This window comes from Vanessa cardui, chromosome 30, assembly GCF_905220365.1.
Source record: "Vanessa cardui chromosome 30, ilVanCard2.1, whole genome shotgun sequence".
NCBI lineage: Eukaryota > Metazoa > Arthropoda > Insecta > Lepidoptera > Nymphalidae > Vanessa > Vanessa cardui.
The window spans coordinates 4,084,456-4,101,527 of record NC_061152.1 but is presented as its reverse complement, the minus strand read 5'-3'; the positions used below and the strand labels follow the sequence as shown (position 1 = coordinate 4,101,527).

Below are 17,072 nucleotides of genomic sequence, written 5' to 3'. Positions count from 1 at the left end.
GAGATTATAATCTATCTCGCAAGATTGCGAACCGTCGAAAGATTATGAACCATAACATATTGTTAACAATAGGCTATTTGACTGGTTTTTAAAATCCATTTTATATTATTTAGTAGAAGTTAAGGAACCCAGTAAAAGTTGTTTTTTTTATATCGAGTACCTATTTGCCGAAAAATGTATTAAAAATTCCATATTTAAATAACGCGCGAAAACCCTACTTGGACAATATGGCGCTGCAATGGGGTCGGTGACGTCATTTTCTTGTATTTTAATCTGTGGTACATATAGTAGAAAAGCAAGGTTAACAAGAAAGTGACTTCATCATAAGCCCGGCCAATCAGGAGCGTTTTGTGTCACGTGACAAACGTTTGAAAAAATGCACTTTTATTTATGGACTTTTGAATAACTTAAGTATTATTTTCAACTTTGGTTAGTAAATAACCATTTTTAAACTCATAATATACACTGAATACAATAATTCACAATTTATTTTTCGCATTCTCAAATAGCCTATTTAACACTTAACAATTACTCTTTGGTAGATTATAATCTATCGAAGTAAATTTCAGTTAAATTATAAAAACTCTAACCTAACCGAAATATTATGAACTACCGAAATTGTATGTTTTATTGTAAGTTGTATAAAAGTTGTTTATCTTTCGACAGTTAACAATCTAACAAGTTAGATTGTAATCTAACGATGTTTGTAATCTTACGGTGACATATACAAAAACCGTTGCGTAATTTTCAAGATCTAAGCATACATATGAAAAGACAACGGCGAGCGACTTTGTTTTATACTGTGTGATGATATTATTAAACCTTACTGGTAGGCAGGAGCCTCATCGCTTCCCTGAAGCCCGAGTCGCTGGCCCCGTGGACGGTCGAGAAGTGAGTCAGATCCGTCGCCTCACCCGCGAACAGTACCTTGGGAGCCCCCGAATCGTCGACCAGGGGTTCCCCTAGAATCGCCCTCGCGTTCGGATACTCGTGCACGAGGAGATTGTCGTAAGTGTAGCTGCCTCTCGTGAATGGATTCGAAAACCACGTCGATCTGTAAGGAATGTATTTTTTAATGATGGTAACATTTGATTGCTTGATTAATCTGTCATATTCGCTACGGATCTGCGAATGAGTGGCATTCAGAACGTGAAAAAAACAATTATCGAAATGTTCCAAATAAAATTAAACTGGATATTGGTAGATTTTTTAGTAACAATCGTGTAAGACTTTTACTTGGTGGTAGGGCTTTGTGCAAGCCCGTCTGGGTAGGTACCACCCACTCATCAGTTATTCTACCGCCAAACAACAGTACTCAGTATTGTTATGTTCCGGTTTGAAGGGTGAGTGAGCCAGTGTAACTACAGGCACAAGGGACATAACATCTTAGTTCCCAAGGTTGGTGGCACATTGACGATGTAAGAAATAGTTAATATTTCTTACAGCGTCATCGTCTATGGGTGATGGTGACCACTTACTATCAGGTGGCCCATATGCTCGTCCGCCAACCTATACCATAAAAAAGACATAAGACTCCACTCCATCTGATTATTATTAGTGGCAGTGGAGTCCGAACGCGAAGACGGCTTTCGCCCTGACGGCTCAACACTAAACCAAGAATTCAATTTATCATTTGCGAAAAAATGGCGTTCTGAACGTCGACGTAACTGTTATCGGAATTTTGGGAGTAAAATTAAATTGGATATAATTGGTTAAGTGTAATAGTGTTGTTATAAATAAAGATATATGATTCACAAACTCTTAGTAGTGCGCACTATAGCTGAGCTATTAGTGAAACGCGTGAAATACGCACATCTAAGGTTTATTTATTTTTTTCCTACTTTAAGGGGGAGGAAGAGAGTGAGTCGGAAGGACTACACAGAATGAGACATAACAGCTTACCTTTAAACATTGCAAAGGGTTTTATTAAGGGTTGTTTGTCGATATAGAGATAACTGTTGGACAATTGCCATCATATCAAAGTATTAACTGCCACAGCTAGCCGTACATTTTTTAAATAAAAATGGAGAAAATTTAGGGGCGACGGAACACATTACTGCATATTCCACCAATCGAACTCCTAGAGCACAAAACATTCGCACGTCATTGGTCGATTCGCGCGACTTGACATAAACCAGACGAATCCGGGATGGAACGCAATTTAAAAAAATGATTCATCCAATGAAAGTCACGCGTTTGAACCAATGAGAGCGCATGCTAAATTTCCTTTGGGAGCTCGTTTCGTGGAATCAATTATAATAATTATTAATTAATGAAACTTCACATACCTTATCATATCTGTTGGTTCAGGTATCGTCATATTTTTCCCCATGAACTTCCTCAAGAGCTCCATAGCTTTCCTCTTGACAACGTCCTCGGGTAACGTTTCTACCTACAAAAAGCACCAAGCGATTAACTCGTCTGTATGTTTTAATCCATTATACAAAAAGAACATATTGTCGAGATCGAAAACAGGCACACGTATTAAAAAACCGATCTCATACGACAGAAGAAATTTGACGTTTTCTATTTTTTTTTAAATGACTGTTCTAGACAATATTTATTTATTTCTATTTTTAATCTTTGGAAATATAACTGTCTATCAAGTTGACAGTTCTCGTCTGACAGTTGTGATGTCAGAATGAATTTAATAAACCAATTATTTCTAAAGTAATTAATTTAATATTATGCAGCACCCAATTAATGGATTTAAATAAAATTCCCTGTAATTACATGCATTTATGATTTATGTAAATAATGAATTGACATAGCCCAATGCATTTAGCATTAACTTAATAACAAATTCCCGCCATTCGTTGCATCGCATCTTTCTGTTTTTATTTTTAACCATATTTTATGACAAATATTTAAACATTTAGGCTTTGCCATAACACTGATTTTGTTAATTTGGAGGTCAAAGCTTGTAATTGTTAAAAATAAAACCAAAAATATCACCATCATTTATGAATATGGTATCACATGCTCTGATAATATATAGAATACAAGAAATTTTCTATTTACAAACTCAAATAAAAAAAAAATATGCTCGTTTTATGAACGCATCTATTCCGATTCCCGCGTAAATATTCAAACGTCAAAAATAGAACACAGATAAGGCAACATTAATAGACAATGACATACCATTTTACCGACATCGCCGCTGGTCCAAAACGTCAGAGCAGTTTTCGAACCCATGGGCGTCGAGACCCCGAATATCCTCGTCGTCCAGTAATCATCTTTACTTAGCCTCTTCTTATCCTCCCCCTTCCAAATAAACCCGAAGAATGTACCGTTAGGTAACCATTGTTTCTCGAAATTCAAAATCACTTTGTCCATAACTCCTATCGACATTTTCTCTATTATCGTTATTTTTTCCTGCGGCAATGACGGTAAGAAAAGATGTGAATGTCTGCAAGCGAAAATTTCGTTTGTTTTCTTTTAATTTTTTTTTTCATATGGCAATATTTTTTTATTTAATTCAATCGTACTCCGCGTTTATTCTTCAAATTATATATAAGTAAATTTTAGCTGTTAATTTACGAAGCAATACTTCAATTAGTACCTTATGACTATTGCTTTAAGCAATTACCCGTAATAAAAAATAAAAAAACATTCTAGACATTTTATCAACAATACAATTCGCATTAAAATAAGTAAAAGAAGAATACATTACTCATTATTCTTATTGATAACACTAAATTACTAAAGCTATTGAAAAAAAGATCGTTTTTCCAAACAAACAAAAAGATACTATACTTTTCACTTTTGCCACTGTATACATCTTTTAGACGACGAAGAAATCATTGGATAAGAAAAAGCGCGTCAAACAAATGCCTCACCAAGATATTACTCCAATCGTTTCGGCATTCATCTTGTCAGCATTGCTAAGTTACATGGATTTATTTTTCGAATACCAATTACTCTTGATACCTCTAGCTTTAAGACAATATGGCCGCCGATCCCGAGTTAAGGAAGTTAAATATAATTGGATTTTTCTATCGAAAAAATTCAGTTATAACCCGGAATCTAGTCGGAAGTGTGAACTCCTGATCTTCAGAAAGTACGTAAAGTTGCTGGTCCTATCTCTGGTGGTCTGAACGCTTTCTGTCTTGTCGGATTTATCAACGACCGAGCTTTTTACAATTTGATTAATTCTAGGCTTAGCTGTGTTGGATAACTCTGCATCTTCCAGCGCATTTTAAAGGGAATTTCACCTTCGGATATCGCGTCAAAATTCGAAGTTTAATTCGCATCTTAAATGAACAAGTTTTCACCATAATGTAGTCTTAGATTTTCGCGATTATTACACATTGAAATAAAACTGGTTTGATCGGATTTAAATCGCGTATATTAATTATTTTTATCATCCCGACGTTTCGAGTACTTTACACCGTTCGTGGTCGCGGGTAGACTGAGGTGACATTTGTCTATTTGATGTAAAAAAAAAATATTATTTACAACTACCGCCAACGATTTCTTAATTGGTATCTTGAGTAACGTTCCGGTTGCACGCAGAAGGCATAAGTTTCCACCAGCGGTTTTCTGTACCGATACCTTGGAACCATCTAGGAGCACGAGCTCCGTGGTGTTGCAGATATCAATCAGCGTTTGAGTCGCTTTTCAATAGGTGAGTATCCTGCTTTTTACCAACTCCTAAGTTATCAAAGCTAGTAATGCATTGAGGACGTTATCTTAGATTAATATTTCCTGCAGTACTAATGTCTACTAATCTGCCTACCAAATCAAATCAAATCATAATAGTTAACCATGCAAATTGAGACGTGATCCCATTTGAAAGGCGCTAATGAAAGAAATCCAATCCAACCAATTTAATTCCACATTGAAATAAAACTAGTTACAACGGATTTGAATCGCGTATATTAGTTATTTTTAACATCCCGACGTTTCAAGCACTTTACAGCGTTCGTGATCACGGGTAGATCCGTTATAACTAGTTTTATTTCAATGTGTAATAATCGCGAAAATTTAAGTCAATTTAATTCCATTTGCAAAAACTTTTATCAACTTGCAATGTTAGTTTCATCAAATCTTGCTTAATTGAAAAAGTTTGATGTGTAACATTTAAGTAGATTCCAATGACAATGCTAGTATATGGTAAGTTAGACCTGATGCCACGATCGGTATTAGCCCCAAGAACTGTTCAACGGTTACCAGCTGAGACTTGTATATAAGGTACGATATAGCAGATTCGAAGTGAAACTTCTTTAAAAAATTTAAGCTTTTTACAGAAGAAAAATCACCTAACGAGAACGTGTTACATTTAAGAAGTTTCACTTCTATGATATGGAACAGTAGTGAAAGCGAAGTTTTTGTATTTTGCTTTTGGTCATAATGATCATTCCCTGAGTGATGATGAGTTTGGTATCGAAGCAACTGACCAATCTGGTTGTATCCCCAGAAGTCCAGAAGGTCATCGTATTGCTAGATCCAGCTGGTGAAGATGTGCTTTGCAACTTGGTGACCCAGTAATCTTCGCGGCTGTAGAGTTTCCTATGGTCACTCTTCCAGAAGAATATGTAACTGTTGTAATTCCACCATTTCTCAGGGAACGATAGAATTATTTTTCCTATAACCCCTATCGATAGCTTATCAATCGAAGTGACTTTCGCTTCGGGTATCGGCGGTGAGAAAAGGGATGAATATCTGTAATTGTTTTTTTTTAATCAAAACATCAAAGCCGTTTTTTTTATGGTACAGGTTGACGGACGAGCTTGTTAGACGGACGAGCGAGTTAGACCACTTAGGTGACTTACCATCACCCATAGACAATGACGCTGTAAGAAGTATTAACTATTCCTTAAATCGTCAATGTGCCAGCAACCTTGGGAAATAAGATGCCATGTCCCTTGTGTCTGTAGTTACAGCTCACTCACCCTTCAAACCGGAACACAACAATACTGAGTACTGTTGTTTGGCGGTAGAATATCTGATGAGTGGGTGGTACCTTCTTGACTATTCCTTAGTCAATATTTCTTACAGCGTCATTGTCTATGGGTGATGGTGACCACTTACTATCAGTTGGCCCATATGCTCGTCCGCCAACCTATACCCTAAAAAAACAACACCGTCCTATACCGTTATATAAAATATATATATATACCTATATATATAAAATTTGGAAAGGGGATTACTTAGGTCTTTTACAATTAAATTACTCGAAATTGTCTGCATCTCATTTGCCAGAATGAACCTGCTCTTAATCTGAGAATGGCAAAGAAATTTGAGACTTTCGCAGTAGCTGATATGGGTTTAGGACAAACGACTGCTTCACTAAAAAGTGAAGAGCGTTATGGTATTGCATTCTTAAGACATTGTAGCAGCGTGGTGGGAGCCCCTTAGCCCAGCACTGTTACATTTACAGGCTGTTACTAAATCACTGGGGATTTTGGGTCAAAGTCGAAACTAAAAGATAGGGATACTTATACTAATTGCCTCAAAGATATTTTTGTAATTTATTTCCAATACTAGCAACTCATCTATTTATGGCAAAATGGATACAGTCTGTAATTCTGTATATACTTGTTGGTAAATCTTTGTTAGGGTAAGTACTGCCAGCTAATCATAGTACATTTTGCAGTTTGAAGGGTAGTGTAACATTGTTATCATGAATCTCAAGAGATGAGACAGATTTTACACGATTCTTTGAAATAGTTTTTGAGTTATGAGGGAATCAAAAGTGGCTTCAAAAGTTCGTTCAATATTACACGCGGTGCTGCTCTCCAGTTCTGTTACTTGAATTTGTCTAGATAAAGAATATCTTGACAGAGACCAAGGCCACAAAACTCACGACCTTTCGGAAATCAGCTTTACTACCTATCCATTAGACCAACGAAACTGTCATCCATGTCGATAAAATGTCTAGAACATACATTACGTAAAACTTCTTAATTTTATTTGATTATAAATAAGGAAACATAAAAATACACAAGCGACGCCTCCCCCCCATAAATTATTCAATAGCTAAAGAGATTACATATATTTATAAAAAAATGAGTATTAGCGGTGTGTACAAAATTCGAACAAAATCAACATATTACCAGTATGTTCTCAATAATCCGACAAACAATTTTAATTTTGCAGGGCTGTGTCGGACTATCGAATTTTTCATATAATAGCGTACTACCCAAAACAAAAAAGTGTACCTTGTAATCCGACAAATTACATATGTAACGACAGATTCTGTATGTTACACTCTGTAGTACCAAACATCCTACCAATGTAGTCAAATCCCAACTAAGCAATCATAATTAAAACAATAGCGGTGTCACAAGCAATCAAAATAATATTCAACTAAAATATACATGTACATGATGTGCCGGATATCCGGGAGTCCACTGTAATTATTATCAAGATTCTTACCTTTCCTTCAAGACCCCAAGTGAGACGGTAACGATCACATTACTTGCTGTATAAACGTCGCCATCTTTACATATAACCTGGACATTCCCCGTTGTGTTCTTCGGCCATTTTATTAATGTAACCTCCTTGTTCAATTTGATGTCTAACGTTGGTAGGCCTGTGCCGTTGTTGTACGTATTCTGTTGGCAGGATTGTTTAATTAGATAACCTAGGCTTTAACTAATTCCTTCTTACTTGGGGTAGGGCTCATTAGATATTCTACCACTAAACAGCAATAATTATTACTAGTAGACTTAGTAGTTTTAGGGGCTTATATCCTGATATTCTTCTGTCCTGATGCTTTGTCTCATAGGAAATTTCATCGAATTCGGTTCAGTGGTTTGGTTTCGAAAGAGCTACCGTTCGCATTTATAAAATTAGCATAGAAGTTTAAATTATTTTATTATGATAAATGATCCGTACATTAAAGAGACCCTGTACCCCCAAAATAGTGGGTCAACAATCTTACTATTAAGTTAGCTTGTATTCAGTAACAGCTAGTAAATTTTCCACTGCAGGGATAAGGCCTCCTCTTCCATTAAGGAGAGGGTTTAGAACATATTCCAACACGCTGCTCCAATGCGGATTGGTGGAATGCACATGTGGCAGAAATTCGATGAAATTAGACACATGCAGATTTTCTCACGATGTTTTCCTTCACCGCCGAGCACGAGATGAATTATAAACACAAATTAAGCACATATTAGCGGTGCTTGCTTGGGTTTGAACCCGCAATTATCGGTTAAGATGCACGAGTTCTAACCACTGTATTATCTTTGTATTAATCTGAAACATGTAAGTTTCCTCACGACATTTTCCTTGGGGATATAGATTCTACCCAAAATAATCTTGTATGGAAATCAATTAATCCTAATGCCAGACTACCTTAACCAGGGTTGCCAATGCTAATTCATCTAATTCCCTAAAATTCTAAGCGAAATTACCCAAAGTCGGGGAAAAAAATGACCCACTTTCCCACACAGAAATAAAGGGAAAAACATGGTATTCGATGTCTGTTTTCGTGTTGACCTTTTTTACATTATATTGCGTCTCTACAAAGGAAACTATTTCGTCTATGTGTAGTCCTTTACTGTACACAAACTAAGGGTGTCGTATAATGAAAAAGTATTTGCTAACATGCCAACTAATAATCGACTACAATTTCAATTTTCGTACTAACAAAACATCGGCTAAAGAATCAATTACCAATCTTTTTTGGTACAATATAAAATTCCCCTCGTTTTCCCCGCACAGTGAAAATCCCCACACAAATTCCCGATCGACTTGCAATTCCCCGCATTTTGGGGAATTCCCCGCCCATTGGCAATGCTGTCCTTAAAACACTTACCAAGAGTATTTCGAAGAAGGTCTTATAGCCGTGTCTGTGCCAGCTCGTGTGCTGGTGACCACCAAGCTCCTCGTAGTTCGTCTGCGCGCTGACGTCGTTCCAATCGTTCGACGCTTCGTAGTTGTTGATGAAAAGGTTCATCATCTCCAAAAATTCATCGATGAAATCTTTATCGTTCAACAGTTCTGGATGTTTCTCGTCTATGTATTTCATTAATCTGAAAACATGTTTAATTTTTAATGTGATACTAGTTGAGACACGCGGCTGCACTCGCATTTTCGGGGTTAGTCGTCATGTAATCCTTTAAATTTTAAATTGTTGTTCAATCATACAAAAAATTAAAAAGTAAAGTAACAGCCTGTTAATTTCCCACTGCTGGGATAAGGTCTCCTCTTCCATTAAGGAGAGGGTTTGGAACATATTCCAACACGCTGTTCCAATGCGGGTTGGTGGAATGCACATTGGCAGAATTTTGATGAAATTAGACACATGCAGGTTTCCTCACGATGTTTTCCTTCACCGCCGAGCACGAGATGAATTATAAACACAAATTAACCACAAAATTATATATATATATAGTGGTGCTTACCTGGGTTTGAACCCGCAATCATCGGTTAAGATGCACGTGTTCTAACTACTGGGCCATCTCAGCTCTGATCATACAAACTAATATCTAAATCGAATCAGTGGTTTTTCTATCATTGGTAAGCATTGTACAGGCCCGTCTAGGTAGGTTATCACTAAATATTAGAAAATGAAACTACTGAGCGGATTTTTTGCGGTTTTCTCTAATAGAATATAACATAATTAGTGATTCATAAGGAAGGTTTTGGTATATCATTTACTTAAGACTTTGTGTAAATAAGTTGAAATAGAACGAAATTTTTTAAACATGGCGTAAAAAATCAGTCGCCAGGAAGTTTCCATTTCAATAATAAAGATACTATATTATATTTATGTGCAACGAACCTACAAAAACACTTGCAATTACCCAAATCTATTCACAAATGACGTAACGCTGAAATAAACAAACACAATCACAGTCATCTTGTTTTTTAATTCGTTTAAGATATACTCACTCTCTGGTAATAAACTTTCCCAGCGCCTCGGGCTTCTCTGGCGGACTCTCTACGATTTGAAGACAAAACTCTATGAGCTCGTTGACGAGCGCCTTGTTACCGAGGCTCCCGTCTGACATGTACACCTGGAAACCCAAGTCCTGGGGTAGGACTGAAACGTTGTTCTGAATGGCCATCTGATAGACGCGACTTCCTTCCGTACCATGTATCCTGTTAAAGAAATTACAGTCAAAACATAGTACAGTAAGAGAAAACCTTCGTCAGTTTTCAAATTCATTCCTTTATCAAGTCTTCAACTCTTAGTACCTTTTGTAACTAAACATCGAATCATTGCGACGCGATATGTCATTCTCGATCGGTGAAGCAGATTATCGCTCATAATGTGCACACGAAAATAGATCTTAAGGTGACGAACCTTTTCTTACTCCGACTGTACATCTCACTCAACGATAACAACAGCCTGTAAACTGCCCACTGCTGGGCTAAGGCCTCCTCTCCCTTTGAGGAAGAGGTTTTGAACATATTCCAACACGCTGTTCCAATACGGTTTGGTGGAATCCACTTGTGGCAGAATTTCTATGAAATAGGACACATGCATGTTTCCTCGCGACGTTTTCCTTCACCGCCGAGCACGAGATGAATTATAAACACAAATTGAGCACATGAATATTCAGTAAGATGCACGTGATCCAACCAATAGGCCATCTCGGCAGGTTCTGTGCAAACAGCAATCTTGAATAGTTATGTTATTGCGTCCTAATGCGCAGGGCAGTTGTCTATGGGAGGTGGTAACCACTTGACATCAGATGCCAAAACCAAGTACATAATTAAATAGTACTTACCATTCAGCGCCAACTTCGACGACGCCATCACCAAATGGGACAGTCATGACCCTCCCACCAATCCGGTCTTGAGCCTCAAGGCCGAGGACCCTCCTGCCGGCATTCGCGAGGGTAGAAGCCGCTGTCACGCCAGCCGAGCCGAGACCGACCACGATCGTGTCATAGTTATTAGGCATACTGGAACTGCGGAATGAAATACTTTATTTAGCACTATTTTCTGCATTTTTGAAGTAAACTTTAATGATCCATGTGGTAATAAGAATAACCCCAATGATGTTTTAGTAATCAGACATGTTATTAACGCGCAAAAAGTGAAGACTATAAAACGTCCTAATTGGGACGTTTGCCTTTAGTCGTTTTACGTAGTAATACGTTATAATACATCATAATTACGTAGTAATACGTTTTGCGTAATTAAAACATCTAGTTATCCCCTTTACTTATTGTTTTTATCAAGCTATCCTTTTTACTTTTAACGAAATGTAAAAATAAACTAAAATAAACGGTCCCCGGTGTGGCACCCTTTTTTGTGTTGTTTAGTATGGATATAACATATCTGTTTATTAGAATATCATTGAATAACCCTGTAACCCATTCTGTACTGAGAATGGTTGCAGAATTTCATAATGATCAGCTGTTGTAAGACGTCAAAATCATGTATGAATTGAAAACATTAGTTAGGCTTATGAAGTAATTTCAGATAATTTTGGAAGGGAGTTGATGATATATAGCCATCTCTTTTTTTCGAATGCCAAATCAATAGTCGCAGATAGAGATGACTAAACCCTTGTTAAACTAAAGCTGAACTCATAACAATATTTAGGATTTACAAGTGAGATAACTATCCAATAAATTTCATGTAGGGGTTGGTGGCAGAGTGTCGTCTCTTTTTTTCTTATGTCGAATCAATGTTTAGAGTAGGAAAGAGAAATAATGCTTATAAACTTTAGGGCTTACATACATTTCACTGGTAAAAAGATCTTGAACAGATCTGTTTTAATAGAACCGATTATTCAGTTATTTTAATCCTACCATGCTATACTTTTGTTTGCTATGCTTCCACAATCAAAGGAAAACAGATAAACATAGCTTACCCTAACATATTCAATATGATTTGCTAATAGCTCTGCTTTATTGAGTATTACAAACAGTTCTTGATTAAAATATCCTTATTTACAATCCCACACTATTTTAATAATCCAATTATGTCTTATATAAAAATATATTCATTATGGAGGTAAAGAGTTTTTATAACCTCAGAAATTATTCATTAGAATAATCTTTTGCTTAAGATTACAGAAGGAGAACTGGATTGAAATAAAATTAAATATTCCTACCTCTTTGGTAACATATTAAAACACTTTGAATGTAAAGAACTATTTTTTCGTATACGGAACATTTTAAAATATTTAAATTTCATCAAGAACATTGTCATTAACAAGCAGATGATTTAAAAACTAATTGCTTCTTTTTTTAAATCATGCTTAAGTTACATTTGTGTTGTAATGTATATCAGTTGTGGTAATCATATATGTTACTTTATTGTTACTTTATTAAGTAATCAAGTACAATGTTACTTTATTAAGTAATCAACATTATAAAATATCTAATTACTGTATATTATAAAACAAAGTCTCTTTCCCTGTCCCTATATTCCTATGTTTGCGTAAATGTTTAAAACTATGCAACAGATCTTGTGGTTTTTTTTTAATAGATAAGATTGATTCGAGAGGTAGGTTTTTATACTTAATACATGAACAATATACCTGGTGCGGGTCACTAGTATGTTATAAATTGTACATTCATACTGGCCAATGAGGCAGTCACCACTCCATATAGTCAACAGCATTGTAAGGAATATAAACCATTCCTTATGTTAATTAGATGCTATACAGAGTCTATTGATATTAAATTGATGCAATATCATTCGTCAAGAGCCTGAATAATCTATATTTCACAGATTATTTACTTATTGATTAATGGGTTGGCTTGATTAGTGGGTATAAGTAGTTGAAAGGCTTAGTATTCTATTATAAATAAAGATATATTATCCATTCATTAGCAAATTTACTATGTATATCTAAGGTTTGTATATCATTATTCCTAGTTCAACTGGAACAGACTATAGTTAAATAATATCTACAAACATACAAAGTATCAAATTGTCAAGTTGATCAGCAAATTTTTTTTAAATTGAATTTTCTGCCTATGAAATTTCGGCCAGCTAATAAGTGAATATCTTAGTTCAATGTATACATTTACAGCTTATATTTTTGATTATAAATATTATATATTTATGTATTGCCAAGTAGATAAATTAAACAAAATATTTTAATACAATTATTTTTTTCTGGCGCGTATCGTATCGTACGCCTATTGTGCGCAAAATATTCTGCCAATGTAATATAAAAAAAAAACATTTTATTGATTTCTATCTCACTTATTAAATTAATATTATTTAAAAAAATTCTATACATGTAAATAAATTCATATCATCTAATAGGTTTAGTATCTATTATGTTTAACAATACGTAAATTACAATAACAAATTCGTTATGCTTTTATTATTAGCATTTAAACTGCCATTGCAGGAATAAACAAAGGCATAAATACGGATTTGAACAATAGCTTTTATCTCAAGCGTGATAAAATACTCGTTTCTTAGAACACTTGTTTCTTATTCGATTCTATATAAAAAAAAATAAAAACATACCTTAAATATTTGTTAAGATATTTCGTTCTACGCAGAATAAAGATATATACTCTTAATAATCCAATGCTGTTTTTTGTTACGTAATTATATAGGCGTAATCTAAGTATTATAAAATTATTTTTAAAATGAAAATTCACAAATTCATCACTTTATTTGATTATTGATAACTTTGACGTTAAATGTCACACGTGCTTAGCTTAGGGTTGAGACAGAGACTCCGATTACGATGTCTCGTAACATTTCGTTTTATCGTTATCACAATAAGTTGATAAGCGAAACGGATTGAATATTAACAATAAACGATTATCACATAGTAATACAATATTATCATAAACAGTGTTAAATAAAACAAAAGAGTATTTATTCAATATTTGATTTCAGAACGGATAAACGTTTCGATTTATCTTTAAATTGTCAATCAATTTAGTGACAGTATTCATAAGTAATTATTAAAGAAAATTAAATCCACAGCTTTTATGGGCCATACTTCTTCATTACCAGGCAGGATTTAGGTTACATTTGTATTTAACTAACCTAAAATGCCTGAAAAGCATAAGTTCTATGGAGTTTTTGCCGGGTCGGGTCTTCTCAGTAAAATTTAGTATTTTCATCGTAACGAAACTTAAAATAGTATTGTAAAATGACGGTTATTTGGTGCGTGTGCGAAGCTTACTTGAATAAATTAGTTAGTCTTAGTTTATAGTTGGTAATAAAATAAAAACGTCTCTTATAATGACAGTTTAGGTTATAAGGCTGGAAAGCGCTTCAAAGCCACTAAAAGGCTCTTTTGTTAAAACAATATCATAAGGGCAACTGCCAAGAATCAGAATGTTAACAGTGTTTGCATTTCCGACCTATGGAAAACGCTTAAAGCATTGGAAGCGCTTGAACTCTTTTCAGTCGTTTCGGTTTACCAATAGACGTAGGAATAAAAATAAACAAATATTTGATTTACGTATTTTCCGCTATTTTCTAATATCTAACAAAATTCCGCAGGCATTTTTAACTTTGCCGTTTCGTAAATTCGGAATCTACTTTCCGAACCGGTGGTAGCTTCACTTAATTGTTAAATGACGATTCAAAAGTGCTAGTCAGAGCCTACTTGAATAAATTTTATTTTGATTTTACTCTATTCCAACCATAGAAAGGAGAAAAACCAAATAAACAAAATTTAACAACAAAGTGATGCGATGTCGTTAGTGGAGAGCTTTCTAAATTTATAATATTCACTATGGATTTGAAAAAAAAAACGTCGACAAAACTGTTGTTGATATTTTAATTTTATTGTATTATATAACAATATATATATCAATCATCAATTCTTAATACTGCACAGTTACTGACCGGGTAAAGAGCGGGGCTATGGGTGTACATAAATATACATATGTATAAATAACAAATATAAGAAAATTCTTGGTGGTAGGGTTTTCTGCAAGTTCCTCTGGGTGGTACTCCACCCACTCATCAGATATTCTACCGCCAAACAACAGTTCGTAGTGTTGTTGTGTTCCGGTTTGAAGAGTGAGTCGGTGTAACTACTGACACAAGGGACACAACACCTTAGTTCCCAAGGTTGGTGGCGCATTGACGATGTAAGGAATAGTTAATGTTTCTTACAGCACCATTGTCTGTAGTGGCGACCATTTACCAACAGGTGACCATAACGCAAAAAATCAACTTTCGTTACTAAATAACCATTTTTAAACTCATAATATACACTGATTACAAATTACAATCATTCACAATTTATTTTTCAAATTGTCAGATTATTATAACGCATATCTATGCGCAAGCCAACCAAAGAAAAAGACCGGGAAGAGTTAAAAAACAGGCGTAGGAATATCGGATGTACTTGCTTTCAAAGCACGAGACTTATTACATAAAACATCTATAGAGGAATCAGCTGATGCTGCGAGCCGCTAGTTATTTGATCCCCGGTGACGCTGTAGAGGCCACTCTGGCCAACAGTAAACAATCAGTTCGAAAAAAAAAAGTTATTTGACAGTGATATTCCCTTATTACAAATCTGCCTGTAATATTCCCCTCAAAATCAGTCCAGACGTTCCAGAGAAATAAATACACAGGCAAAAACAGTAAAAAATATTATTTTGGTATTTGTACCATGTACATAGACATATGCATTTAGTAAAAAGCTGTTATTTTAATTTACATTTTAGTTTACAAACAGACACTCCAATTTTGTCATATGTATTGATAACATATTATGTTTAATTGATTTTTAACCTTAGCGTCAATCACCTTCGACCACAGATAAAACATCGGCTGTTTAACAAATAAGGTTAATGTAGCACGCTATCTTATTTACAAATTGCTCTTGAATTGTCTGTTATTATATTACGCCATTAGCAAAACATCTAAAATTATCAGTGTTTCTTTACTATATTGTCCATGTATTATATACAAAAACCTTGCCCTCCAATCACTCTATCTATTACAAAAACCCGCATCAAAATCCGTTGCGTAATTTCAAAGATCTAAGCATACATAGGGACAGACAGCGGTAAGCGACTTTGTTTTATATTATGTAATGATTAGTTAACATCAGCCTAGTTTGAGAGGAGGAGGTATCTTAAATTATATGTCCTTTCCTATATTCCTAGCAACATGAAGGTATCAATTTTACTATGATATAAGTATATAAAGACAGATAGGAATATATACTGACGACTCCATACAACATTGATGAATTTAATCGTATTATGTTAACTGTTTCATGGCGTTTATGTTTTTCGTAAACCTGTTTTTTTATATTTTATTTGGAACCTAAATAAATTTAAACAAAATATATAATTAAAGTATTTAATGGGCTCGAATTATTTACAATAATTTTGATTTATAGTATTTTTTTAATTGAGTCATTTTTTATTTAAATCTTAAATTGTTTTTATTAATTTCAAAATCAAGACTATATTTTTTAAGAAAACAGATCCAAAATCGGCTGTAAGAATTTCAATGTTCATCAACATACATAATTAAAAAAAAACTTACACATAACAATTCGCGCCTCCAAGCACAGATATTACAAGGAACCATTTTGTGTATTCTCTCATGTTTCATAAGTTAATAACGGAACTATTCAATAAATCAGTTCATATACACGCCTGTTATCTCATCAGTGATCTATGACTCCCTTCGAGCGATATAAATAATATAGTTAATCTTCTCGTGAAACGTTCACACGTCTGACCACTCGTATCAAATTGATTGAAATTATTATGTATAATTTGACGCACACGTTTACAAATCTGTCAAGTGTAGAAGAGAATACCAAAGAGTATATAATACAATAACTACTTTTAGAACCAGAAGTAGGAAGTAGGTTAACCTCTAAAACAATTATCTTTAATTTATAATAACAATCAATCTACCACAAAAGAAAAACATTTAGTCTACAACACAAATAACCATCAATAATCACATTACACAGTAATAATTATAATTGCAATTCTCAATGTGTCAACTACAAATCTCCCGCCTTTTTTTTTTTTTAAATAGTGAAGTTGTATGACTTGACGCTGATGTTGCTTGTTTATTCCAACACTACAATCTATAGCAATTCGCGCGCATTCGAATGGGTCACGAATCTTTTTGAACTGAAATTGGTATCTATAATTGACGCGCGGTCCGCTGTCAGCGGCGGCAAACTCGAG

General features: G+C 34.7%; 1 protein-coding gene across 3 annotated transcripts; it reads right to left on the bottom strand.

Moving 5' to 3' along the window:
- Positions 1-695: 695 nt before the first annotated feature.
- LOC124542252 (protein anon-37Cs-like) lies at positions 696-16,661 on the bottom strand. 3 transcript variants are annotated; one of them, XM_047120200.1, is made up of 8 exons: positions 16,411-16,661; positions 10,689-10,871; positions 9,847-10,056; positions 8,768-8,984; positions 7,381-7,559; positions 5,400-5,664; positions 2,289-2,392; positions 696-1,054 (listed from the first exon to the last, which is right to left on the bottom strand). In XM_047120200.1, the coding sequence occupies exons 1-8, from the start codon at positions 16,470-16,472 to the stop codon at positions 817-819; spliced, it is 1,458 nt and encodes a 485-aa protein (XP_046976156.1). In that variant the 5' UTR covers positions 16,473-16,661; the 3' UTR covers positions 696-816. The 3 variants fall into 3 exon arrangements, with proteins under 3 accessions (XP_046976156.1, XP_046976155.1, XP_046976158.1); XM_047120199.1 differs by lacking the exon at positions 5,400-5,664 and adding an exon at positions 3,142-3,409 and having other exon boundaries at positions 701-1,054; positions 16,411-16,656; XM_047120202.1 differs by lacking the exons at positions 5,400-5,664; positions 16,411-16,661 and adding exons at positions 3,142-3,409; positions 13,402-13,604 and having other exon boundaries at positions 701-1,054.
- Between the last annotated feature and the right edge of the window lie 411 nt (positions 16,662-17,072).

Bases quoted from the DNA above. Each gene is read 5' to 3' on its own strand.
- LOC124542252 (XM_047120199.1), bottom strand. From the start codon at position 16,472: ATGAGAGAATACACAAAATGGTTCCTTGTAATATCTGTGCTTGGAGGC. The intron at 10,057-10,688 runs GTAAGTACTATT...TTTCTTTAACAG, and splicing joins GTCGAAGTTGGCGCTGAATG to GATACATGGTACGGAAGGAA. The intron at 3,410-7,380 runs GTAAGAATCTTG...TTTCGCTTGCAG, and splicing joins CTTGGGGTCTTGAAGGAAAG to ACATTCACATCTTTTCTTAC.